At 33.2% G+C, this 27,987-nt stretch overlaps 3 protein-coding genes across 5 annotated transcripts; all 3 read left to right on the top strand.

The window, feature by feature from the left end:
* Window positions 1-15: 15 nt before the first annotated feature.
* Window positions 16-8,043, top strand: LOC128157533 (CUB and sushi domain-containing protein 3-like). Its single transcript, XM_052820122.1, has 6 exons — window positions 16-210; window positions 3,424-3,509; window positions 4,015-4,114; window positions 4,979-5,109; window positions 5,906-6,037; window positions 6,583-8,043. The coding sequence occupies exons 2-6, from the start codon at window positions 3,431-3,433 to the stop codon at window positions 7,068-7,070; spliced, it is 930 nt and encodes a 309-aa protein (XP_052676082.1). The 5' UTR covers window positions 16-210; window positions 3,424-3,430; the 3' UTR covers window positions 7,071-8,043.
* A 3,669-nt stretch (window positions 8,044-11,712) lies between these two features.
* LOC128156898 (tolloid-like protein 2) lies at window positions 11,713-14,596 on the top strand. Of its 2 annotated transcripts, none has more exons than XM_052819227.1 (5): window positions 11,713-12,280; window positions 12,532-12,619; window positions 13,061-13,206; window positions 13,606-13,806; window positions 14,397-14,596. In XM_052819227.1, the coding sequence occupies exons 1-5, from the start codon at window positions 12,223-12,225 to the stop codon at window positions 14,537-14,539; spliced, it is 636 nt and encodes a 211-aa protein (XP_052675187.1). In that variant the 5' UTR covers window positions 11,713-12,222; the 3' UTR covers window positions 14,540-14,596. The 2 variants fall into 2 exon arrangements, with proteins under 2 accessions (XP_052675187.1, XP_052675186.1); XM_052819226.1 differs by having other exon boundaries at window positions 11,719-12,280; window positions 13,594-13,806.
* A 2,997-nt stretch (window positions 14,597-17,593) lies between these two features.
* LOC128157048 (fatty acid hydroxylase domain-containing protein 2-like) lies at window positions 17,594-23,939 on the top strand. Of its 2 annotated transcripts, none has more exons than XM_052819401.1 (7): window positions 17,594-17,688; window positions 18,268-18,417; window positions 19,233-19,336; window positions 19,470-19,591; window positions 21,448-21,653; window positions 22,020-22,292; window positions 22,665-23,939. In XM_052819401.1, the coding sequence occupies exons 2-7, from the start codon at window positions 18,275-18,277 to the stop codon at window positions 22,822-22,824; spliced, it is 1,008 nt and encodes a 335-aa protein (XP_052675361.1). In that variant the 5' UTR covers window positions 17,594-17,688; window positions 18,268-18,274; the 3' UTR covers window positions 22,825-23,939. The 2 variants fall into 2 exon arrangements, with proteins under 2 accessions (XP_052675361.1, XP_052675362.1); XM_052819402.1 differs by lacking the exon at window positions 17,594-17,688 and adding an exon at window positions 17,782-17,908.
* Window positions 23,940-27,987: the final 4,048 nt, after the last annotated feature.

Genomic DNA, 27,987 nt, shown 5'->3' with positions numbered 1-27,987 from the left:
TAATATGGAATGTGCGCAGAACTATTCACCCGGATCTTAAAATTCTCTGGGTCATCGGCAAGGTAAATCGAATTTCGTGGCCACTCTTCTCAAGAAATACGTAGGAACAGACGAACCTAAGGAGAATGGAGACATCTTGAAATGTGAATGTACAAGTAATCATGCCTCACCCACCGGATTAGGCAAATGGACTCTAGATGGTGTATCTAGGTACGTGTTTTCAGTACTTTATGTATCGAAAGTATTTAAATATTTGTGTATTTTTATTTAAAAGTGAGAGGGAGTGGGGAGGGGGTTGGTTATCTGTTTCTTTGACAGATGAAAATGGGACGAAGATCGGGAGTATGTATTAAGAGAAATTTAGCAAACTATTTCTAATACCGTCTATTGCTAAATATACATCTGAATGTAATTGTGAGGTGCGAACGTGTTGCTAAATAAAAGAAGTACATTTAAATCTACAATGGGTGAACCACACTAACGTGTTTTTGAGTCATATTAAGCTTTTTATGTTCTAAATAGAAAAACGTTAAAATAATGTAAAATTCAGTATATATCCAGGACATGTGTGTTTGTGTGCTCCGAGAGAGAGAGAGAGAGAGAGAGAGAGAGAGAGAGAGAGAGAGAGAGAGAGAGAGAGAGAGAGAGATGTACATTTAACAAACAGGGCACGCTTATTTATCATGCGTTTCGCATTAATTCTCAATTTAGAACAATGGCATCTTATTTAAAGACAATTCAGGAAGAGATACACAAGTTCTTTGGAAATTTAAAGTTCACATGTCCTGGGTAAATAGCGACAGAGGGTATTGATTACATGCGGGTTCAAAATTGGAGCTCGCGCAATGTAGGTTTAAATCGTGACACTCAAAATAATAGCTCTAAGTCTCAAAAAAGTGTCAATGTCATTCATATAAGAGTATATTGAAAATGCAATCATGATCCACAGATTACTTTTACATAAGAAGGCCGTTTCTTTGGGTTGCAAAATTATGTAATAAAACTTGAGGCCATGATTTACGTTTTCAAAAGAAATCTACAAGAGAAGAAGTTTCGCTTTATTTGAATACTCAAAAAATCATGTCTTAGGTTAGTTCTAATAGGTCGAATACTTGGTCCAAAAACATGAAATCGTATCCTGTGTAATGATAAGTGTAATTTGAAAGCTAGACTGAATGTTCAAAAGAATATATCAAAAGGTACATCGCGTTAAAATTCATCTCAAATATTTCTGGAGAGTGTCATGTTGTAAATTTTGAATTTACAGGTTGGGTGTAAATACAAAATTTACAATATGACAACTTGTAAATTTTGTATTTACACCCGCCCAGTAAATTCAAAATTTACAACATGACAAGAGGACGAAAATGAATAAATGAAAATTCTTTTTATTTACGAAAGTTTCCTACGACAGTGTTTATTTCCAAAGTTATTTAACATTGCATTTCTTTCTGAAAAAGGTAGATGTTATTCCTGTAGCACCATCTGAAATAATAGTGTATATTTACATTTTCCAGTGTCTTTGCCTGTGATAACACTACGTATCGATTTTGTACTATATAACCCATAATACAAATGACGCCAAATCGAGGCGCCAGCGGGGTTTGCTTAGTTATATTTAAATATATAATCGTACGATGGCTTAATATTATATAAATATAAGTAATAAGGAATCATTCATTGAATATTATGAGATGATAATTTCGGTCGGGGTGTGATCAAATCTATCATAAAGCCCTTCGGGCTTTATTGGATTTGATCACACCCCGACCGAAATTATCACCTCATAATACTCAAAAAATGATTCCTTATTCCTTATTTCAACCCAACTACTAGTATGTAGATTCTGAAATTTGTATTTTTTTTTTCAACACTATGAATTAATGATCCTGATAATAACATTAACAACGATGTCATTAGCCTTTTGGAATCGAGTTGCAATGATTATTTGAAAATAAAGTAGTTATACAGAACATGCAAAAAGAAATTATCAAGGACGGGTAACCAACTTAAGGATTTTGCTATTCTATCTGGAACCTGCAAAGATTTTTTTTTGAATACATTTATAATAACATCACAATTTTAACTACACTTGTATATGTTTTAAATATAAATGACATATTAATTAACAACTTATTGTAAAATTTAAATTATAATAGTGATTTTGTTTGCTTCATTAACATATATTATAATTATTATTTACCTTTATTTATCTCAATAGCTTTTTATTAGTTTATTCGGTTATCTATTAGCACCAAAGAAATGTCCCACAAAAGCGCAGAGTAGAAAACCAGTTAGATTTTGCAATATATTCATATCCAGGTAAAAAAAAAACAACTTCCGTTTGCCTTTTTATTTGCCAATAAATAATGAAGGCTCAAGTGGACAAAGAAAAAAGTAAACTTTGCAATCTTATATATTTTAATTTTATCATGCACTAACATTGCATAACAAACACTTCTGTAATCTGAATTTTTGACGATCTTTTCATATCCAAACACGATTCATCATATTCTCGCTTAAGTGGTTCAAGTTATACTGAGTGCATTAATTTTTTTCTCATGTATGGTAGCTGAATTTCGCAAGACATTAAAATCAAAACTGTCTTGAATGATTGCATATCATTTGTATAATCGTTTAAATATGTTCAACGTACATGAGAAATAACGCTCTGGATTTGAACTCGATTAATAAATATTTAATTGGAAGATAATTAAAACAAATTGAAATAAATTAAAATAATTTCAGACGTCCATTGAAAGGGAATGTTCTTTGAACAGCAAGGCAGTTAAAAAAAAAACCTTATCGAGTCCAAACCCGGTCGTTGACATAAAAAAATAGAGTGCATGGTGGAAAACTCGATTCACAATGCACACGATAAAATATACAGTATGTATGTTTATTCATCAGTCAAGGTCTCTCGGGATGGGGGGGGGGGGGCATATGCATTAAAATAATAAAACAACATTATTATAACAAAGAATAGATGAAATACATAAATATTGTACTGTTAAGTAAGCATAGTAAGTTACAATGGGAGGTACATCTGATATAACACATACCAAGTTGTCTTACCCATATACAAAGGTACCATTTATTTGCAGGAGCAGAAATAAACATCAATAAATACACAATCCCTAAAAGCAATACGTTAGTATTGATACAGACACATTATATACAGCCCCAAATATGTATTAATAATCGCCTCTTCTCTGGCTTTTCCGACAGACCAAAAACGAACCCCCCCCCCCAAAAAAAAAACCCCGACAAAACACCCCCCCCCCCCCGCACAAAAACAAAAAACAAAAAAACAGAAAAACTTGCATAAGACTGATTGAAATCCACTATGGCGTGAAAGGCACTCTCATTGCCTCACCCAGTTTCCTATCACAATTGTATATTTGATGCTGAACTCTTTTGTAGACGTGTTATGGCCAATGGATGCCCAAGTATAAGACGATACTTGGTTGTTGCTGTATGTTTTTTATTGGTGGCTGAATTAAAAATAGGTAAGATAAAGAGATTTCTTCTTTTCTATTACTTCTGCAAAATTGAATATATATATATATATATATATATATATATATATATATATATATATATATATATATATATATATATATATATATATATATATATATATATATATATATATATATATATATATATATATATATATATTTTAATACTTTATCGCAACAGACACTATTATAATTATTTTCTTTAATAACATGAATATAAAATAGGAATTATTTGCTCCTCGTTTGCAGAAAAGGAAATTTGTTTTTAATTCTCATCAAAATCTTTCTTTCACTAAAATTTGCACAATTAAAAAAAATTACATTGAAAATAAAAATAAATAATAGATTAATTAACAACCACTTTCTTAGGTTATCATTAATGAATGTTGTAGTTGGATAATATTGAATAAAGTACTTAAATAGTTATTTTGTCCTAAAAATTAGCTACAAAAAATATATTATTGATTGATTTTATTTTTTTTTTTCTAAAAAGCTTTTGGACAACACTGTTCAACCGCCGCTACAGTTACCCTGAATGCTGAGATTTATCCGAAATATTCCATCACCCCTAATTTCCCACATAAATATCCACGGTAAGCAATCTTTGTAATTCTTAATTTAAGTTACTGTAAAACAAATTTTATTTCTGACGTCTTCATTTCGCGTTTTGCCGGAGATAAACCAATTTTCGCGCGCGAGATGTACATTATGTGGAAATAATAAAAACACCAGAAATATTTGAGGACTGGTTCGCGGCGACAAATATTCGTATCCACAAGGCCCTCGCAAACCTGGCGAAAATTTCTCACACGCAAATAAAAGTTGGTTTTAAGTAATGACAGAACCATTTTAACAAGAGAGTGGTCATTCGGTAGGTTGTAATTTTCTTATTCTTGCATCGAAACAAGTGATAAATGACACTGGTTCCAAGTGAATAAACACAGATTGCGTAGTTTTAGCTCAAAAGCCAGACAAATCTTGTCGATTTCAAAGAGCCGTGGCTGAGTGGCCAGCAATGAAACGGAAAGGCTTACGTCACATTGCTGTTTGACACCACAAGACAAAGTCCAAGTCTATTTTGTAATTTATCAAATTCGTTTTACAAAACAACCTTAACGATCTCCGATCCTAAGCAATGTTCGATAACTCTAATTTTGTTTATTCGTACCATAAATTAGCTTTTTATGTACTATTTATATTTATTTTGTATGTCTGAACAAATTTTCGTGGATTGTAAATCTTTAAGGGGTTGGCTAGAGTGTTTTGTATCCTCGCTTCCATGTTAATGAATATAGCTTGTTATTCACAATCCGTTGTGTAGCTTCTTTCGTGTGTAAAAGGTACCAACGAAAACGACAAGAATGGAGTCTCAACGAATATTAATAATTTCAATCATTTACATAGTATGGATTACAATATAGTATAATTTATAAGTGATGTGTTTTTTTCTGATACAGAAATGCTTGCTGCCACTGGGAAATAATTGCACCTGTTGGATTCAAAATTAAGTTCGAAGTGGAGGAGTCTTTCATAGAGGCCAAGCCTTCTCCCAGGTGTAATGGGGACTATGCGGAAGTCTTTGACCATAGTAAGTTTTACATAAACCTTACAGTGCCATGGGGAAAAATACAAGTATTCGACATATAGCAGAGAAACCACGGGCAAGTCCAATCATGTATTTCCGACCAAGTTCCTCGCTTATTTTGGATCATACAGTAGAGGAACTTCAGAAAAGCCCCCCCCCCCCCCAACCCCGCCCCAATAATTATCAATAAAAACAAAACTATAGCAAAAATATCTGCTATGAATTGTTTATTTAAACAATAAAGTGATTTCTTTGGTGATATTCATGCGGGATTTGAAGATGGCTACATTGCAGAAAAAATACATAACCCGCGTTTTCTGCAATGATCGCTACCTGCATGGATCCTCAAAGAAAGCATTTTATCGTTTATATTCTTATCTTTCTTTTACCGAATTAATTAATCTAATTGATTGTAAAAAGTAAGTAAAATTAACTAAATTACTAAATTACGTTAGCTAAAAGAAACGGCCGAATCATCTCGGATGGAAATCTGATTCTGACATCATATCATGATTATTTCGTGCAGTCCGTGATTTTTCTGAGGTTGCTGTACAGGTTTCGACCAATCAATAAACGGGACGTGTAGATTTCAGTCCTGTCATTTTTCTATAGAATTATGAATTAACAATAGGTTTATGTAAGAAATAGAGGGAATCATGCTTAGTGGATGTAAATATATATTGTCAGATAAACATTACAAAATTAATTGATAACTTTTCCTACCAAATCTCTTCTTCCCGATGTCGTTTAATAATACTTCTGACTCCACAGAAAATCTATACAAAATATCTATTTACAGGAAATTCAAGCTTGAAGAAGTTTTGTGGGTCCAATGAGCCGGTAGTTATCAGTCCCTCTAACGTTCTGCACGTGATCTTCGTGTCCGATAATGTAGTGGAAACCAAGGGGATGAAATTCTCCTATGTCGCTGGTACGTGTTTACATCAGTTTGAAACAAGAAAAAAAAAACCCTTGTAATTAAAACCTGTAGAACAGGTTGGGACCAATCTCTCAAATGGGATATAATAGCCCGTTTGGGATAGAATAGCCCAAATGGGATATACATTTAAAGTGCAAAAAATAAAAAAAATTGATTTTGAATTTTTTTTATATAAATCCGCATTAGAATAGATGAAATACAACAACTTTTTGGTAACCAACTTTTTGTAGCTGTACTATTACAGAGATTGATTCCTCAGTATATCCAAAACTTCTTGGGGATCAATCTTACAAACTATTGATATGTAGAAAAACTTCTTAACCGAAAGTTGTTGCATTTGATTTACATTAATGCGGATTTATATCAAAAAAAAAATATTTTTTGCACTTTAAATTTACCGGTATATTCCATTTGGGCTATTATATCCCAAACGGGCTCTTATCCCATTTGGGAGATTGGTCCCAACCTGTAGAAGTATGACTGGTTTTGTTTGTATTTAAATGCAATTAACTCTTTTCACATGTTCATACTTACAGATACAAATTTTGTCATGCAACCTTCGACGACAACAGACGCTCCAAAAAAGAAAGACAAAGAGACAAACAAAGTTGCCCTGTTCGCGGCCATGGGAGGGGCAGTGTTATGCTCTGTACTCTTTGTGACAGTTCTCTGTGTCTGCTTACACACTAAACGATGCGGCTGTCCATGTGGATCCAGAAACACTGCGCAGGTCGTAGAACCATTCGACAGCACCTCTCGCAGAGAGCACCGGAACGTCAGCCGGACAGGTTCGATTTTTACGTCTCACCTCAGCAGAAGTGTCGGTTCTTTACCCAACGACGAAGTACTATCCTTGCGTATTTTGTCCCCGCCTCCGTACAGCTCTGGACCCCCGCCCTCCATAGACAGTCCAAGCGACTCTTCTTCACCCCCACCGCCGTACTCTTTTAATGATCCGCACCCGGATGTTGTGGTTCAGTCGGATAGTTTACCGAGCTATCCAGGGGAAGTAAGTCGGTATTGACGCAACAATCAATTCGTCACTGTGTTCAAAGTGATTTTTTTTTATAAATCTCCGTCCACTTGATGCATATATTCTGTGCCAAATGAAATATAATGTGAACACATTGTGAACCTATTGTAATTCCGTGCAGGAATATCAGTGTATTGAAGACATTCTTCAACTATTTAATATATATATACTTGTTTCCTGTGGAATCATTTTAATTGGTAGAGGCTCAGGTGTTTTTTTTTTTTTGATTTCCTGGATACTCCTCAACCGGGACTAATCATCTTTAAAAAAAATATCAAACGTAAAATTTTATTATACGTACGTACAAGCGAATCCACAAAGGAATTGACGGTCCACGAAAAATGGCTCCACAAATTTGAATAATTCCACAGTAGTTTGTACAACGAGTGATGAAATTCTTAACTCTTTTCAATAGAATTAGATATATACTTCTTTATATTACCTTTTTACATGCACTGGTCATTATCTTTAAGTTTTGTTCATTGTATTATGATTTAGCCTGGTATATTTCTGATCTGATTTTAATTATGATATTGTATTGACGGATCACTCTTTAGATTACTTTTCTATATAAAATGTTTAGCACCCAAAGAACCTATCGTTGTAATCGGATTGTCAATTAAGCAATTATGTTAAAATAATACAGATATTATATCATGCTCTTCATGTATATATTGTAATTTCAAAATCTTCAAAATGTTTTCTGCTAGAAATGAATAACCGTGTCAACATGTGGGATAACAGTTCATATCAGGATGAATCATTTACTGGCGTTTTATTCTGAGCAAACACTAGTATTCTACAATTGTAGTTCAATAAAATGGAGTTGATTTTAGCACGTGTATTTATACGTATTATTGCCTTCAAACAGTGACTCTGCAGTGCAGACATCTTAAAGTTATTGCAGTTGCAATATATGACTTATAATATTAATGCAAATCTGTGTTTACGTTGTTTGTTTTTATCGTTTTGTTTGTCTAAAACAAGAGTTGAAGTTCCCAGAGTGATAAAAAAAATGGATAAGTTAATTGCAACAGCGTTCGATACAAGTTAAATTTTAATTAATTAAAATGCACCGTTGCTAATTAAAGTGTCAAATTGACATTATACCGGACATTCATTCATACTTCATTTCCTCCCTCAGGAGATATTGAAGTAATATACAAATTATAATTTTTTCTCCCACTTTCTCATAAAAAATACAAAAAGACGTATAAAATATTTATGGGCACACACCCTTCGTTGAACAACAAATGTTTCAGAAATGATATTTTAACGATCCATAAAATAAAAATTGTCGAAAGCTTTCGTAATGTCAGAAATAATATTACAGTAAAATTCCCTGAAAGAACTTCAATAATCAGGTCATGGTTCATTCATTCTATCTTTATTTCCTCCCATAGGAGATAGCATGAAGAATAACATTTTAACACAAATTATAGATACAGCACATGAGCGACAAAGTTAATAGAAGTTTTAGTGAAAAAAGGAATAAGCTTATAATAAAATATGTACATTGCAATTGCTGGCGAGAACATATTTCTCCCGATTTACTAGAATGGTAAGTTTATTGAGTAAACTTCAAGTGTCTGTATTACCATGCAGCCGCGTCCCTTAGGAAACGGAAATTAAGGATGTGCAGGCTGCGCTCGTTGTGATATGATACGGTGACGGAGAGAAGTCTGGATCCTTGTAGGAATAGATATAGCTGCAGATCTGTATCTCTCTGGTTGAAAAAATTCGGATAGACAAACTGGTTTGTCTATCCGAATTTTTTCAACCAGAGAGATACAGATCTGCAGCTAGAATAGATAGAGGTCTAACTTTTGTGGACAAAGGCCGCAAAGTTCGGCGCTAAGTGAAATGTCAAAGTCCTCAATCACTGTGTTCACCAAGCGTCTCGGAGAGCAACGGTTCCTAGGCAGACGGTCGAGATGTGCTGAAACACATTGATGAAGCAACTGCCACACACAGTATACATACTTCCGGAGGTAAGGTTGGAAAACTCCATAGCTTGACAACGAATTTACAGCGTTCTATTTCGTGCATGTTGGATGGAAATTTCCATATGGTGTTAAATAAGATGAAGTCGGGGTCAGAGAGCATGCGCTGACACCTGGAGTCGATGTGGAGGTTGGTTACAGCTGCCCTGACAGTTTTATTCCAGAGATCCTTGGGTAGGGGGGGGGGGGGAGTAACCAACTTGCAGATAAATCAAGAGATGTTGAGATTGTATCTAGCCAAATTGTTGATAACGTAGTGAATGTATCCAAATTGTTTGCGCTCAGGTGAGTTGATGTAAGAAAAGAGACGGCCGTGAAGAAAAATCTTCTTAGTAAGAGTTTGGATGTCAAGATTGCATAGGCGGCCGAAGAATGGAAGTTTCCTTTTTTCAATTTCAGATGTTATTGGGAGAAGCCCAAGGAGTGATTCGCATATGTCGGATCTGGTACTCTTTGGGAGACCAATTGCATGTTTGCAGATAAAATGCTAAAGAGTGTTCAGATCTTTTTTGCGTAGGTCATACCAGAGTTCACAGCCTTACACGATGGAAGGGAGAACAACTCTGGAGTAAAGCCGGGATATGGTATCTGGGTTGCATGAAATGTTCACGTATATTTAAGGCAAAGTAGGCTTGTCGTCCTTTTTTACAGGCGTTAGCGATTTCCTCAGTATGGACAAGTTTTGAGTGAAGGTGAATACCTAAGTGATTATATGTATGACAGGTAGACGGGCTCTGTACTTAGAAACCATGTAACAGGCGAGTCATTATGGGGTGGTGAGGGGGTGAACCGGAGAACACTTGAATTGCCTGCATTAAACTTGAATCTCCAGTTTGAAGAGTATTTGAATGCTGTGGTGAGAATATTTTGGATGGCTGCAGGAGATAAAGCTATGCAGGAGATATCGTCCGCAAGGGTAGGGTTAGAGCTAGTGATACACCCATATTTAGACTCTGTTTTTGAATTTATTTTGAAATAAAAATTGTCGAAAGCTTTCGTATTGGCAGACATATTATTACAGTAAAATTCCCTGAAAGAACTTCAATATTCGGGTCATGGCATCTTCACAACGTCAAGGTTTTGATTTTACGGAACTCCACACAAACTTTGTGTGGAGTTCCGTAATCACAAAACCTTGACGTTGTGAAGATGGGGTCATGGTAGTTAATGGTAGTTAATGCGATTTATCATTGAATAATTTACATTTTATAATGTCTTTGTGATAACACTACGATTCGATTTTATAATTGATATAATGCAGTACATTTCATCAATGACTACTTTAATATCTAATCCTACAGAATCATATAAGTAATAGGGAATCATTCTTCGAATATGATGAATTACCTTATAGTACTAAAAATGATTTCTTTTTCCGTAATTTATACGATTTATTCTCCTTACTTCTGTGATGGCGCATATTAAAAAAAAAGGACACAAGTGGCCCTGACGTACTAATGGTATGTTAAAAACCTGAAGACTAATAAACTTTTTGTACTTTTTACTCGATCTACCTTGAAAAGATTCCTGTACTGGTGTATATTTGTGACTGAAACTTCCTGTGACGAATTTACCACCATATTCTGAATGAACCTGGAGCGAAACACAATTCAATCGATTTCTGATCATAGTAAAAGTTTACGTACGTTTAATTATATTTGGACGGCTACCTTTTTGAGCTATGTGGATAAAATGTAATCTGCTTGAGTTCGAACTAGAGCTCTCTAAACCTTCGCAGATCTAGTAAAATAGTACATGTTCTGTAGACGTTATGCAAACTGGCGAATTTGAAAACTAGTCTTTTGGCATTTTATTTCCTAGGGCGGCCTTGGTTTTATTACAATTAGGTATTTAAGGAAGCCTACATTTTGTAAATTTTATTTCAAAGTGCATATTTTTTTCTTCTTTATGAAAAATCCCCCCCCCCCTCACGGATTTATCGTGCTAGTACCTCATTTTCTAACGGAAAAAAAATACCCCCCCCCCCCCAAAAAAAAAAAAAAAAAAACTAAAAAAAAAACTACTTACGTGTACACAAAATTTTGAACATGCTAATCATGATATTTTTTTAATGGAGAACTTGCATGTACAATTGTACTTGAAAATACCAGAAATTAAAGGTCGAATACAAAAAGATCGACAGCAAATTGTAGTGGAATCCGTAAATCTTACTTCAAAGAACATACAGAAATCAAATATGTTGCGTGATCCTTGGTTGATAATTACTTTAATAAGAGGAACACACAACAGTTGAATTTTTACATAGACCCTACACCAAGTATTTTCTTCATTATTTTTAAAGAAAACTGCATGATTATCCATTGAACTTATTAAAAATTGTCTCTCAACGTTTTGAACCTAAAAGGAGTGTTCGGTTCATATACTCAATTAAGTGACAAAATTACCACTTGCTTTTTTAATGTAAGAATGAACATCATAATACAAAATATTTGGCTAACTTACAAAGACTTTGCTCTTTTGTTGATAACATGCTGAACGACGATAAATTAAGCATTGCCACCATTGGTCGTTTTTGCTTAATTTTAATTTGGAATACATTGCCCCCCCCCCCCCCAATTTTTTTTTAAAACACATCTTACATGAATTAATGACTTGCATATTCTGATAAAGGATTAATAAACAAACAAATTAATAATTCGACCCAAATTTTGATGGGCTGTATCGTGTTTTCTGTGTTTCAGTAAAAGTAACATGATATTTTGTAATTATCGAAATTGCCCTCTTACCTATACTGAGCATTGCTGCTATCATAATGGAATTATAAAATGCAACAAGAGTTTTAAAATTGATAAAAACTTCATTCTGTGTCCTATATATAATATTTATTGCCTCAGTGCGACCGTGAATTTGGGTAATCATCTAATAAAGAATTGACTAAATACCCAATTCTATTAACATTTTCATAATGAAGCAAGGTTAATTTTGCGACACTCAGAAATGTCACACTTGCTTTGGTTTGTTTCCATGGAACCAGGGTTGATTGACACGGCATATAAGTATCGTCTTCTAGGCATATTGGTCATTTTCAATATAAAGCCATTTAAGAGATGAATATTTCATCACTGTTTGGGCTGCATTTATCAGCCATTTACCAAGGATGAGATGCGATAGCGTCAAGAATGGTGCATTATCGTAATCAGATATTATTTCTTCTCCTTATTTTGAATTTCATTTATGGTGAGTCTTTTCATCTTTTTAAAATCATTTATTTAGAGAACAGATTTTTTAAAACAAAATATGAATCTGTCAAAGAACTTCTAACAAAATACTAGTACTAGTAATTGGAGTTGTGCATGGTTTTAATAAAGAGCTTATATTACTACATTTTATCTTTATCTGAAATGTACAAAAGCGGTCGTTTTAAAATTCATAATTTAAATGTTATTTATTATGAAATTAATATCTATAAATAACATTAACCTTTACAGAGGCTATACAACTTACAACTCTCATTGCTGAAAAGACTCCAAAACAGTTCCACTCTCACTTCAATTATACGACACAAAACTACCCAAAGTAAGAATTCATTGTTTTATAATGATGTTGTCTTTCTTTTGGTGATGTAAAAGATATAACTGTAAAACACTAAAGGAATCTAGTTTAACCTTTGGCCTTGATCATTAACATTGGTATTTACTAACCTCAACTATTGACGCTTCACTTCAAGCTATTCACTTTTTCAAATAACTTGTCCATTTTTTTACAGAATGCAAAGATAATTGAGAAATTAGTTCTACTAAGAAATCAAAATAACAATACATATGCATTGATAATTTGATGAAAGAGTACACTGGTTAAACAAAATATCATTGGGCGACCTGCTTCCTACTAAGGTCAAAATGATGATTGTTACGTAGGACTAACCCGATTATTTGTTCAATGAATTATTGTTATCTTTTAGAAAAAAATCTAAAGATACAAAATACATACAAGTTCCTGTTGTTTTAAATGTTGTAGTAACTACACGGGAGAATGGCTGATCAGAACCAGTGGGGACAACCACACCATACAAGCCAATTTGGCGGAATGTGACATCGAGTCTGTCACCAGAAAGGGCAAAACCATGTGTAGTTGGGATTGGGATATTTTGGCATTCTACAATGGTACTTTTCATATTTATTTGTAAAAGAATAATGAGCTGTTATCAAATCCAGTAAAATTTATCAGGTTTTTAGTATTTTAAAAGAAGTATGAAAAAAGTCACAAGTTTAAGGGAATGACGACACATGTTAAAGTTTGTGAGAAATTAATTGGTGTGCATTTATTTATGCACTGCACTTAGTAGCTAGTAAAGTTGTTTTTTCTGTGACAATGTTTGACATTATTGCATAGGGAAAATCGTGGCCAATCTTGTAGAATAACAGTCATTTGGAGTGTCTATCAAATTTAATTTGTCACAAAATGTTTTTCACTTTCCTGTTATGCTAAATAATGAAATTATGCTTTTCTATATCTATTTTGCAAAACACTGAACCCAATGTTTTCTTAAGTGAACACCACAGGTAATGCCACAGAATACATATACATTAAGTCTACGTGCTGCAATGGTACGCTTGGACATATCCATAGCTCCGGATCTGAACTGTACGTGAAATTCACAACGGATAGCAGTACATCAAAGAAAGGATTTACAATCTCTTACCAGGATTTCGAACCCGCGGAAAACCACACAGAAAGTTCTAAATCAAGCCAGTCAACTGCAGGTAACGAGCCTCTCATATGAGACTGTTCATTAGAATAATCAATTGCTCCAAATCACTATACATTCCTGTTTTTTTTTCTCTGTATATCTCTGATTTATTCTTTGTTGGGCGTGTTTAAAGGTACTGTATCTCTTTTAGCTTGACAACAAACGTTCTCTGTGTGATTCTTTTAGCTTATATTGCATGGTTTCGAACAAATTGTTATCTGATGTAATAAATGATGGTAACTCTCTAAAGCGTTTGGGCCGTATTCTATGAAGTTTGTTTGGCCAAGATTGTACGCTCCTAGTTTCATACACCGGGGGCAAAGTTTACGTTTCCTTTATATCTAACGTTGAACACATTTTTCTGGCTTTTTCTCTTGCTAAGTCTTGACATTGCATAAGTACAGTTGAATTATTATTTTTATTTGTAAATACAGGTTAAACATCATTTTGTTTTTGTTGTAAAATTTGTTTTAATTATGACACTATGCATTTAAGAGAGAGAGAGAGAGAGAGAGAGAGAGAGAGAGAGAGAGAGAGATCTGCCTCTTCGGTTGATTGTATGTTGTTCTGTCTCGTCAGTTGATTAAATGTTGTATTTTACAGAGTCGGGTTCGTCTACTGCAGCCACTGTTGGTGCCGTGATTGGAGTGTTGCTAGGAGCAGTCGCTGTGTTACTGACCATTTTTGTCATCAGGGCTGTGTTTCTTAAAAAGAAAAATCTCTCTAGGATCAATTCCAAAGACTAATGACTTTGTACAACCTGGTCATGTACTGAATTTTTATGTCCCGATTTTCCCCCCAGTTTCTTTTTATGAATAAAATTTAAAACATAATCATTTACTCTTTCTGAATATGTTTTTGCTTACTATGTTATTGTACATGTATATAAAAGCGCCTAATGATTAATTTTTAAACTGAATATTATCTAGCAAAGCTATAGCTGTGCAGCCATTCTTGGCGTCGTTGTGCCATTTTCGGCTGTCATCAAGAGGACCAAAAAAAATCAACATCCGATTAAGTACTGTCCACCATGTAGTCTCGTTCAACCAAACGGTTGGCTGTCTTCGTAGATTTACGGAGACAGCCGACCGTCTGGATGAACGAAACTATCCGCCATGCTCTCGTAACTTCTCGGGCCTTTCCGGCATGCTCGGAAAAACACCTCGAATGTATTACCTAAGCGTCCATGACAACCCCCCTTTTTATGAAACTTGATATAAATACAACACATTTTACGATCTGTTGAAATGTGAGCTATACTTCATTAAAGTAAACGATATACCCTAAAATATAACACAGAAGCGACAAATAAGACTGTCTAGCCGATACTTAATTATTTTAATGGGAAGCGACTCCATTTTTTATAAAATTCTAACATCCGGTAATGTTAATACATTCGGGGTGTTTTTCCGAGCCTGTCGGAAAGGCCCGCGAAGTTGCGATTGTCCGCCATGTTGCATCGTATTCTAACGGTATTCGGGTTCTGTCGCGTGATTCTGTATCCTGGTCGTAATTTTATATGTTGTTAGTTTAGAAGCGGTAAACGGTTTGCATTGGTTGTGAATATATTGATCACACATGTATATCAAACTACATGTATTTAAATGGTTTTGTTCCGACTCATACATGTAGCTGTAATGTAACACCGATTACAAATATGAATTTTTGACTAGCTTCATTATTAAGATTGTCGCGACAATTAAAATCAAGAACTGAAACATAAGCTGATAGGTTATCATATCATGGCCTGTCAAACGTTGCAAGGTTCGATCTTTTCCCTTTGCATTGTATAGATTTTATTGTATTCAATAACTTTCATTTGAATTCTGTAATATTCCATTTGCATTGCATAATTTTAAAACGTTTTCTATAAATTTTCATTTGCATTATATGAATTTTATTTGTATTGTGTAATTTTTCATTTTGTTATATGAATTATATTTCTATAGACTATTTCATTTACATGTATTGTAAACTTATTCATTGATTTGATTTGATTTGAGCATATTTTATTGAATAGATATAACATACATATACAAATGATTAGGACACAGGTTCTAACAACTTCTGTAGTCTTCATCATTAAAATAGAAAAATTGTTTAAAACTTACAACGGTTATAACGGTTATAACCAGACCGGGAGCTACAGTCCTGCAGCTAGGTTATAACATGATAAAAATCTGTAATAATAAAATAGCAAAATATGTGATATCTGCGATTATATGAGACATGCACATAAAGTATATTAAACGAATCTACCAGTTTCGTTGATATGAAGTTGAACTAATGAAAATAATTGCGTGTTATATCAATGAATAATGACTTATCGACCCATGATAAAAGATGAGCATTAATTAACTGAATGAAAATAGTCTAGTTGTCGCAGATTAAGAAAAAATTATATTTTTAGCGATAGTATAATTTTTGCATTTGAAGAAAAAATGTTGCGCATATTCGGATGATCCCCATCGACAATTACCGCTTTCTACAATATTTATTTTGTGTAAATCATAATTGAGTATGCAATAGTGCATGTCTTAGCTTGGTATAAAATATAAAAAATTGTCAATACAAACTTAAATGAAAATTATACAATACTAATGGAATTGAAAAAGGAATAGCGCCTTTTCCATTATTTCGCCTACACCTGTGTTTGGACGGAAAGTACCAATTACTAAAAATAGCTTAAGGTACCTATAGCTGTCGCAATATGATTTTCGAAACCTTGATACACTATACTGATTTTATAAATAGTGTCTGTAACAACCGATTTGTCATAAATTCGGGAAATTCTGTGTATAACAGTAGTTGATATTCTGGACCGTGATAAGTTCAAGCAAAGTGCAATGGATCTAAGTGTAAATAGAGTACATGTACAGTGTTAATGAAGAGAACTGTTTTAACTTTATATTAGATGTACTCATACTCAGACTGAATTAAACAAGATAATTTTAAAAAAAAAACCCAGAAGATTAGATACGTGTAACTTAATCTCTTTATTCTGTTCATGTTGCAATTTAGGTGAAAAAATTACTACTAAGTGGATTCGATCCAGCGACCACAAAATCAGAAAGACCTCCGCGCTACCACTTGGCCACGCATCTAACCTTTCAGACGATGCATTTTTAATATCCATATATGGCTATAAACCATGTAAATATTAGAAAAGACACTAATTGAAATATTGTCTAATTTTCAGTACGAAGACCGCGTTAAACCAAAACTAATTCAATGTAAATGTGTACTACAATACCTAGCTGTAGAACATAATTTTAATCGGATGTCTTTGGTTTAGAGTGGTTCAAATAGTCAAATATCCAATTTGTTATCAAGCAAATAGGACAAATGAGCACAAGCCGAAGTGCGATGATACTCCAACGAGTCCTGCACTTTATTGGAAGAAGAAGAAGAAGTTATCGTATACTTATAACTATACTTACCTATATATATATCCCTAACAACATGAACAACGCCTGAATATTTTAATGATGTCGTGTAGGATAACTAAGACTCTTAGAGCATGGTGATTGTGTAATTTGCGTGTCTTTGAATATATTTAAACTAAATATTGTATAATATTGAAAATGTCTGATTTGCAAAAGTCTATACAACTGTATTTGTATATTTGAGGCCAAATCGTATATTAAGTGCGCTTTACCTCTTTATAGAATACAAACGAAAATTTATACAATACGAATGGAAGATTATACAAGAAAAATGAAAAATGATGCAAAATCGCATATCATGTCCACTGTGTTCTGTTTAGTTATTTTAGACCTAATGGCTGTCGCACTGGCCTTTGATGGCTTAAAACATCGGGATCGACATTTAAATTTCTAGAGAATATAAACATAAACAAAAGCCAAGGGGATCTGTCAGCTGACAAGGAGACAAGGTGATTTGATGCTTTTGGTTAATTTTATTACTTTTAAAAAAAGATATGAAATTGTCTCGTGTTCAACACACATCTTTATAGTAGGCCTAATATCTTGGAATGTTTGCTTGCTCTAGTGATATGAACTACAAAATTAGGCGAAACGTTGTTCCATAACGTAGTGCACCAGGTTAGACTTTGACCTTTCAACATATTCATTTTAGGAGCTGCGTAAATATATGTAAGCTTATTTTTTATATTAATAATAAAGAAATGAGATGATAAAAATGATTATTTTGATGTTTCTGCAACATTCGTATGATAATATTAACTAAGAATTGAATTATTTATTATTTTACATGTTATAAAGAATGCACAAGGAGTTTAAGGATACACATTCATGTACTTGATCTCGGTCTTGAAGTAAACAAATGAGTAAACGATAAATTAAATGATAATGTTTTAATTGAATATTAAAAGAACTATGATACTATAGCATAAAGTATCTAGAACATTATGAAAAATGTATATGTTTCATCATTTATTGTATAGTTTGTATGTAAAATCATTTTAACATAAACACTTTTTAAATTTAAACAGAACTAAAATGCATTCAGTTGATACTGCCCCAGTTGAAATTACTAAGGACCGAAGAAGGTGGACCCAGATTGTTGATTCCATAAAGAAGGCCATATTTATACTGGGAACAACATGTGTTTTTATCATTGCAGCCAGCAACTCTATAACCTGGTAAGAAAATTAAAACATATCAAAGTTAGAATCTTCCAGACCCCCTTCCCCCCAACCCCTTTCCCTGACCCAGAAAATTCATGATTATTAAAATAAACTTTGCAAAGTTACCAAATATTGGCTTGCATACCCTCCACTTCCCCAAAACTAAATTCTCCTTTGGACCCACCTTGGGGAAAAATTCTTGATTGTCCAGGCCTCAGTGATGAGATGGTCTAGATTTATTTATTTTACTCTAATCATTTTCTTCACAGATGCATCTTGTGATAGATGTGTGCTATATTATCATATGCAATCACAACAATGGAGTCTAATTTGCTCATTTAATCTATTAAGGAAAAGCAAAAATGTTTGAATTCTGGGCAAAACGTATTTCTTGTTGAGAACAAGAAAAATGAATATAATATGAAGATTTAATTCACATTTAACTGTAATACCATAACTGCATTTTGGTTGTAAAAAAAAAAAGCAAAATGTACATCATGTAGTGTACTAAGCAAAAGTGAACATATCAATCATAGTACTTAACAACATTCTCTATTCAGCAACATGATAAACATGTATTGCCTCAAGGGCTCATTCCAGAATATCATTTCCATACATAATAAACATCAAAACACATGCTAGTATCTAATCCAAAAACATTTTTGGGAGAGTTAAGAGAGGTCGATCATTGTATATTTACAGTCTGAAATGTCTTACAATTATCTGAAAATCCTGGGCGGATTGCTTTATTTGGAATATGTATATAAACGGTTATTTGGGGTTCATATTAAACTGGTTCTCCATATAACACAGAAATTTTCGGGTTTTAGGCATTTACAAAGAATCTGGGGTGCCTCGGGGAATCTGTGGCAGAACACATGGAACCGAATTTATCTGGCTTTTGGAGAAAATGATCTTTTAATTGGTCTATTTGGTGAGTAAATGATTTGTTAATTTCTGAATTATTAGAATTTGAAATAATTATGTATTGCTTCGAATACATTTATAATAGATTTAAAAAATGCAGGAGTATTTCCAATAATATGTTGTTTTTTTCCTGGTCATAGGAACTTATGCTCTCTCCATGAGTGTGTTCTGGATTGCCAACTTCTTTCTTCTGATTATTGAAATTACTAAATGGCCACAGTTTTTGACCAAGTACAAAATACAAGAAGACCCTATCACAGAGGCAAGTGAAATAACTGAGGAATGAAAAAGTATTGATTCTTTAAATATATACAGTTAAACATTTGTAAGTAAAAACATGACAATAACATTTTGGATAAGAAATAAAATTAATTTGTATAAAGTATTTTGCATGATAAAATCATTTTTTTTAACATTAATGATATTAGATAAAAGATTTTAGTTAGATATTTAATGAGATTTTTTCCTTCATAAATGCTTTGCTTCAGATCATAAACATTGTAACATTTGTGCCCTACTTACATGTACTGTATATAAAGGATATACAAAGGAGACAGGCTTGGGGTAATGCTAAATGTAATGGTAATGCATTGCAATGCATTACATGTTTTCAAAGTAATGCTAGTAATGTGTAATGCCACAAAATTAGCATTACAAGTAATGGTAATGTAATTCATTACTTTCCAAAATCTAGTGTAATGCTGGCATTACATGGCATTACTTTGCATTACTATGCTTATTTATGCATGTTCACTTTAAAATATGTGATAAATAAATGATTAGCTGAAATTGTATTTGATTAAAATTATTTAAAAGAAGAAAAAAATAATTCTTGAGATAAAAATGTTTTAGTTGTATTATAAAAATGTTTTAAATAAAGTTCATTTTTAAATTCTTAATATTACTAGATATAACAACACAATTCCATAATATTTTTAATAGTGTTGTTATTAAGAGTTTAAAATCATTTAATTTACTCTAATTAGTTTTCACTTCATTAAAGAATGTGTCAACAACACACACTATGCCCCCAGGATACTCTAAGTATCAAAACAATCTATTGTTATAAGAAGCGCTACACCCCAATCCCCTTCCCTTGGCTATGTCCCAATAAAATAGAGGACAGACACGCACCTTTAATTTAAAAACAAAATGAATGCACTGTCCATCCATGATGAAAATCAAAATCACTTCCAAAATTATAATATATAAATTATTATTATAACCCATTTGAAAATGATTTCTCTCTCTCTCTCTGTTGTATATAAAGAACATTAGTTTGCACCGATAGAAAATACAAGATTCATGTAATTTCCTAAGATAAAGATTTCCCCAAAAAATCTTTCAGTCCCAGCTTTCACTGCTCCTGTAGAACGTTTATTTAGTATAGCTGGGAAGATTTTCAAACCTAACAGGATGCAGTTAAAAGATGAACCCTTTGAAACTTTGATGATCATATAGTGCAACAGCAATCCTTTGCCTTAAAGTGTCCTCAGTATAAAGAAATCTGATTAAAAAATATTACTGGGAAAACCCTCTGTTTATAAATTAATACAATTAAGGGTCCAAAATTATAATTATTTTTGTAATCTGGGGAAATATCTGTTTAGCTTTAAATAACCGCAACATTATTCCATAATTTGTTTTTTGTTATGCATGTTCTTCTGTGTCTCTTTTTATATCTGACATTATACCATGTCAAATGTCTATAAATATCTATTTACTTTTGTAAGATGTTGTTCATAATGCCACAAGATGATTATATATTGAGCAAATGAAGAATGAATCTTGTATAGTCATTGAATTTGAACCTGATACTGAACATGAACCTGTAGAAATGTTAAAGAGTGTTTTATTATATGAAACATTTACAAAACTCTTATTTAGCTTAACTTTTTTAAAACAAAGTAATGGTAATGGTAATGCATTACTTTACTCAAGTAATGGTAATGTAATGCATTACTTCAATAAAATCAAGTAATGGTAATGGTAATTTAATGCCCAAATTCATGAAGTAATGGTAATGTAATGCATTACTTTACAATGTAATTCGCCCCAAGCCTGAAAGGAGATGGAATCATGAATTTGTCAAAAAAATATGAATACTGTCCTCAACAGAAACACAAACCCATGCTGAAGAAAACACTACAGGTGGTAGTATTTAACCAGACTGTGATTGGCATACCATTCATGGTCCTGACCTACTATCTCTTTGAATGGCGGGGCTGTGCATTTCATGGGGAGCTACCCACATTCCACTGGTTTCTATTGGAACTCACAGTATTCTCCCTTGTAGAGGAGCTGGGGTTTTATTACTCACACAGGTACTTTAATAGTATTATTATTCAATTATTTTCTTATGAAAATTATACTGAACTCACTATGTTGATGATAAAGATAATTTATTCAATATACAGTCAAACATCGTTATCTCTAACTAGATGGGACGGTTTTTAAACTTCGAGATATCCAAGTATTTGAAATATCGAGGGTAAAATAATTAAAAAATAAGTGTTGGTACTTACAAATCACTTCTACATATCAATTGTATGAGATATCCGTGTTCGAGATATCGAAGTTCAACTGTGTTTAAAAAAAGCAATAAATTAAATAATTATTGGGATATGTAAGATTGAATTTTATTTCAAATTAAAAGAAAATTTCTCATGAACAAACTTATTTGTTTTCAGGATGATGCACCACAGAAATTTGTACTCCTACATACATAAACGCCACCACGAATGGACTGCTCCTATAGGCATAATCTCCCTGTATGCCCACCCTATTGAGCACATCATCAGTAACCTGCTACCCCCTATCCTGGGCCCCTTGTTGATGAAGTCTCACCTGTGCTCTATCTGGGTGTGGTTCACCGTTGCCCTGCTGTCTACCACCATCTCTCACTGTGGCTACCACTTCCCTCTTTTACCATCACCAGAGGCCCATGACTACCACCATAAGATGTAAGTTGTTGTGAAATTTGAATGCCAATATTTCAATTTGTTTTAACTTACTTTCATTCTCTCTGTTAAAGGTTTTGTAATATTTTACATGGCAGAAAGATAGTCAATTTACTGATAAATGTCATGATAATGACATAACATTTTTTTGGAACTGACCTAAGATTTATTCCAAAGGAAAATACCCATGAATGACCTTTAGAATAAGTCAATTTAAAGATCTTGCTCTTCAGTGACATTCACCAAGAGCAAATGAAGAAGGAGGGGCACAAAAACAACCATGTTCAAATTAACAGTTTTTAACTGACCTGGTAAGCTGGTACAAAAAGAATTTGTTTAAATAACTTTTTTAACAGGATAAATAATTCTTGACAGGTTTATTAACAACTTTGGTGTTCTTGGAATCCTGGATCGGCTACATGGAACGGATCTGAACTTCAGGGCCAGTAAAGCTTACCAGAGGCACGTTCTGCTACTTGGGCTGACCCCTCTCTCCCAGCAAATCCCAGACTCCCCTTCCAAAAAGTCTGAATAAGTGAAGGTCTATGCTCTTTTACTGAAAAGACTTGTGCTTTTAAAAGAGCCCCATTTTTATCTTTCTCTCCAGAACCATCGAGACAATTTCAGTCCAACTGTTCACAAAATATGTTTAGGTGTGAAAGTGGATTCAAGATAATTCAAAGTTTTCTGTTAATTATAGTGTAACAACTGGGGCTTGTTTAGAAGATATGTTGCTTGCAAGTTTTTATGCATCTTCGCTAGCCAAGGGTTTTCGGTCTACTCTGCTCCCCAACCCTTGGCTAGCGAAGATGATCTGTTTGAAGAAAATTAACACAGATATTTGATGAACATAAGTCTGCTCTATTGAACAAGGGTCCAGGGTCAAAAATCGGCCACTGTTGTCTGAGTTGGGATTATTTTTCTGTAATTGATCCAAGCTACTGGTAGTAAATGAACAGTACTTGAGTTTGACATACCGTAGTTTCTTAAGTGAGTGATGTGATCCATTGATGTTTGGTTTGAAATATGTGTGTTTCTAATGGCTTATTTATGAATCAAGATTACCGGTATTCTTGTGTGATATGTTTGCTACTTAATCAGATATTTTTGTTAAAAAAATTGTACACAAATTGAACAGATGGAATCTCTCTATACATTTACATGTAAATACCACCACCAAAAAAAGGGAAGAGAAATGCAATTGCATACTTTTTTTTTTTTATATAAGACACATTTTCAATTTGCAATTTTTGAAAATATTTTAAATTTTGCAATTGGTCTTGAACTTGGGTAGCATAAGTCTTCAAAGAATCTCAATGATCTGATCAAAATGAAACATTAAACAAGAGTTGATTATTTTGTTTTTAATAAAATATGTAATATTTTTATATCACGTTTGTTGTTTAATTTTGAATTAAGAAGTATTGATAATACTCTAGTCTGCAATGTCTGCATTTACGTATTTGTTTATTGTTATTTATTTGATATTTTCAGCTTGATTGTGATAAAAGACTAGCATTGTTTACAAAATTTGTAATATGAATTTTTTATTGTGTAATATTTGTGTAAGTTATTATAAGAATCATAAATATGGTGTGTCTTGTGTTTAAAGCATTTTGTCTCTAATAAAAGGACCACAAACAAAAATAAATTATATATATACAATTTTTGGTTAATTTTATTTTGTAAAATTGCAATTTGATCAATTAGAGGTTGATTGGTTAGAAATATGTAGAATCTTATATGATGGTCACTTAGTAAAGGATGATCACTTTTAACAAAACAAATAATACAAAATGTTCATACATCATAATGTAAAATGTATGGGTCATCTATCATACATATCTCTAATGCATCATTCAGCGTGTTTTTATTAATCAGACAGGCAGATGGCATCCACATCCTACAAACGGAATACGCGAAATTGTGGATCGAGGGGATTACGATGCCTATTTTTGGTAATTTTACGACATGAATTCCTAAATCCACGGGGGAGGGGGGCCGCCCCCTGACCCCCCCCCAAATCAGCGAGGGAATTACGATGTGTGGCCTTATATAGAGTCTTTCTCAATTTTTGCTTAGTTATGCCATAAACAATAGTCCCTTGAATCCTTGAAAGCAATGTACAAATAGTGTCCTTTGACGAACCATTTAAAAAACTATACAAGTTGTGTATTAAAATAAAGCAAACCCAAGACTCGTGTGGACCAAGGATTTTTTTTCAGGGTGTCTTACGGATGTTTTTGTTTGCTTGTGGGTGAAAGCTGATAATCGTGTTAATCTTGTTGAGTTTACTGTTTTAATTTTATAATGATTTTGAAGGCAGCATTTTACATGAATGCTGTACGGTAGTTCAGTTGATGGAATTAATTTCTAATTACCTTGGACCAATTTCAAATCAACCTTTAGAATAGCTATCAATGTTCGAATTTGTTCACCTAAAATATCATACTATTTTGATTGAAGAAATGATTTTAAATACAAAATTGTGTTCCTGATAAAGCCGTGCACTTTTCTGTCATGTTGTTAATTTTGAATTTACCGAGTGGCACTAAATACAAAATTTACAACATGACAAATTGTTGTCAATTTATATTTGCTGCCACCCGGTAAATTCAAATTTTACCACATGACATTACCATGTCTTTATCATGAAACTAAACTCAATGCTTTCTACTACAATGCCTCTAAAGTTTGTTTATTTGTGGTATAATCTGCTGTTATGATGAATTGATAATCGTGTTAAAAGGGAATACACAAAACGAAAATGTAAATCTGTCAAAAAATAACAATACAATGGCTGACTCTAGCACTAATGTGTGAACCTCCTAAGAGACCTCATTGATATGTTTGCATTTCACTTTTAAAATAATTTCCACTCTTCAAAAATTGTTTTTTTTTGAAAGTTTTTATCTATCTGGTATATATTTCTAAAAACAAAAATAAAATACTGTGTCAATAACAAAACGAAAAATTTGGATAAGCGGAGATTTTTGGAAAAAACCCCAATTCTCGCGGAAACATATTCCCCGTAAGTCGTATGACGGAGAGGATTTTTCATTTGTTCAAGGAAGAAAGTGAGAGTACCATGGATTTTCTTTGTTGCGTAACCCCAGACGTAAGAGGAATAACTACCTACGTTGTTTGTCCGATCCGAAATCTGTAAGTAAGGTACTTGTTGCTGGGTATATCAGTCCGCGAAAGATTGGAAGATCTTTATGATTTACCACTGAAAAGGGTTATCAAGCGTCTAGGGACCCATAATTACCATTCTACCGTATGATATATTAAAAACTTGCGAGGTAATTAACTTTAGAACATATTTGTAAAAAAAGCTTTCATTTGATCGCAAAGCAATCAGCAATAATAATTGCAATCGTGAACTTCAAGGTTAGTACAAGATATTTCAAAGGTCGAAATTAGACAGGAAACTGCATAGTCACTGGATGAAAGACATTTTGTCTGAGACCATTGCGTCTTCTTTTTTTTTTTTATTACGAGTTTTAGGTCATCAGATCAAACTAAATACTACATGTACACATCGTTATGAATAAAAAGCAAGTCTTCATAATCAACTGCTTTCAAAAAGATAAAATTGCGTATTACAAAAACCCCAAACTTTACTCACGATGATCAGTAAATGGGGGAAATGTAGTTCAGTTTAATGCAATTTAATCAAACCAAAGTCTCAAATCAATCGATATGGTCCTACCTGTACAATATACTCCTACTACTTGCACCCTAATCAAAATACTTTTACAAGGATAGGAATATTGACTATACAGTAGACGACACATACTAGTAATTGGTGTATTTTACATCTTTAAATTCTGTGTTTTTAGTATGCCTGCTAAATGCGCAGAAAAAGAATTTGAAAATGTAAGAAATGTGTGATTGAAAATTTTCTGAAAGGCAATCCGGAAATGTGAAATTATTTTTGAAAATGCTTCATTTTTGTTTAGGTTTATTAGTTACATTAATGCATTCGAATGGTGCTTATACTTGAATAAGCAAGGAATTGTTAAGCATCACCTTGTATGAGCCTCCGCTCTCTATTAATAATACAAAAAGTTGTCGCATTTGTCATAAGGTCCTTTTTTAGTTTTGTTTGTAGTTCCCAAAACTAATATAGCATACTAGTATATACATGTAGCTAAAAAATCATTCTAGTGGCGTGGCTGATCTAGAGGGGGTTAGGGTGTGGGTTTGGACCCGTCCTTATTTAAATTAGGTCTCGGACCACCTCACTCTGGTAAACACAATAACCTCTGACCCCCCCCCCCCCCCCCCCCGATCTGCGATTGATCGTTTAAGGCCAAACTTAAACTTTAAATCTTTCTTTAAAAGATCTTAACACTAAATATAAATTCCTATATATAGCTCGTACATATTAGTTCGAATAAACTTATATTTACAATTTTATTGGTAAAAACAGCATAATCTTTTGAACATGATATAATGATCTGCTATGGTACAGATTTTCTACTGCCATTCTAGCGTAATAGAATACCAATTCTTTCTTTCATACGAATAGCAGACATGACATCAAACATATAATTATATGTATTAGAAAATGAACAAACAACATATTGTGAAAATATGCAAATCTTGATAACCAAGCATTGAAAGACCGACTTTTGATTTAAAAGAAGTGGGTTATTTAAAATCATTGCATTGATAATATCGATAAGGTTGATATGCAGTCAACCCTACTTCTTATCTAGCCGGGAAATGTTATCTTTAGACTGCTTAAAATTTCGCTGTCTACATTCATTCATTACATTTTCATCATGGCCGTAGATCATTGCAAATCACCTAGCAGTCTGGATGAACTGTGGGCAAAGACATTAAGTTTAGTTTCCGGACAAAAACGTAGCATCAGAGTGAAATGCTTTATAAGGAGTACAAAAAAGAAAGAAAAAGAGATTTATGAAGAATCAATGGTGATGGATGGTGCCTCAATTCATTTCCCTAAATCAAGTGTACTGGCTGGAAATGAAATAAACGGTGTCTGGACATCCATTTTGCTGGATGGTCAGAAGAAACCCAGAATGCTTCCGTACGGCACACAGTGTTGTGAATTACCTGCCGATGAAATAATCGGTTATTTGAGAAATAAACCAGATTATTTAAAAGTAACATTTGACAGTGTAGAAAATGCTATCAAAGATCAAGTAATTAAAGAAAAATGGAAAGCAAACGCAGACGAGATATCGGTGCAAAAGTACAAAGAAATCAATGGGAAAAGTGAACATTCTTTGTGTGAAGGTAAGCTACAGTCAACCCCCAAATATGAAGTTCTGGAAAAATCTTGCAGTGGAAAGAAGAATAGCAAAAAGGAAACCATAAAACCAACACCTTTTCGTACGTCGAAAGGAAAAGTTTGGAAACGGGAAGATTTTTTAAAAGACAAGCAGGAATCATCAAAAAATGAGATGCCAATTGAGAAGTATTTTTGTTGCTCTATAGAGTCAAGTAACAATATGAGGGATCCTTTTTTGTTCTTTGAAAATGCTTATTATTTCAATAAAGGAACGCAGTATATACGAATGATATTGATATCGGCTTGGGATCGCCATCTACAGTGGTGCAGGCAGAATTTGTATGAGGTTCCTCTGTCACATAACTGTATTCTTCAATGGAAAAAAGGAATACTTACTACTACAATCAGGAATGTACGTCCAAAAATTGTAGTTGA

The sequence above is a fragment of the Crassostrea angulata genome, chromosome 7 (assembly GCF_025612915.1).
Source record: "Crassostrea angulata isolate pt1a10 chromosome 7, ASM2561291v2, whole genome shotgun sequence".
Classification (NCBI taxonomy): domain Eukaryota; kingdom Metazoa; phylum Mollusca; class Bivalvia; order Ostreida; family Ostreidae; genus Magallana; species Magallana angulata.
Note: the sequence above shows the minus strand (reverse complement) of the source record. Positions and strands in the feature narration are given on the sequence as shown.

Bases quoted from the DNA above. Each gene is read 5' to 3' on its own strand.
- LOC128157533 (XM_052820122.1), top strand. From the start codon at position 3,431: ATGGCCAATGGATGCCCAAGTATAAGACGATACTTGGTTGTTGCTGTA. The intron at 5,110-5,905 runs GTAAGTTTTACA...ATCTATTTACAG, and splicing joins TGCGGAAGTCTTTGACCATA to GAAATTCAAGCTTGAAGAAG. The intron at 6,038-6,582 runs GTACGTGTTTAC...TCATACTTACAG, and splicing joins GAAATTCTCCTATGTCGCTG to ATACAAATTTTGTCATGCAA.
- LOC128157048 (XM_052819401.1), top strand. From the start codon at position 18,275: ATGCATTCAGTTGATACTGCCCCAGTTGAAATTACTAAGGACCGAAGA. The intron at 19,337-19,469 runs GTGAGTAAATGA...TCCTGGTCATAG, and splicing joins TCTTTTAATTGGTCTATTTG to GAACTTATGCTCTCTCCATG. The intron at 21,654-22,019 runs GTACTTTAATAG...ATTTGTTTTCAG, and splicing joins GGGTTTTATTACTCACACAG to GATGATGCACCACAGAAATT.
- LOC128156898 (XM_052819226.1), top strand. From the start codon at position 12,223: ATGGTGCATTATCGTAATCAGATATTATTTCTTCTCCTTATTTTGAAT. The intron at 12,281-12,531 runs GTGAGTCTTTTC...TAACCTTTACAG, and splicing joins TATTTTGAATTTCATTTATG to AGGCTATACAACTTACAACT. The intron at 13,207-13,593 runs GTACTTTTCATA...TGTTTTCTTAAG, and splicing joins TATTTTGGCATTCTACAATG to TGAACACCACAGGTAATGCC.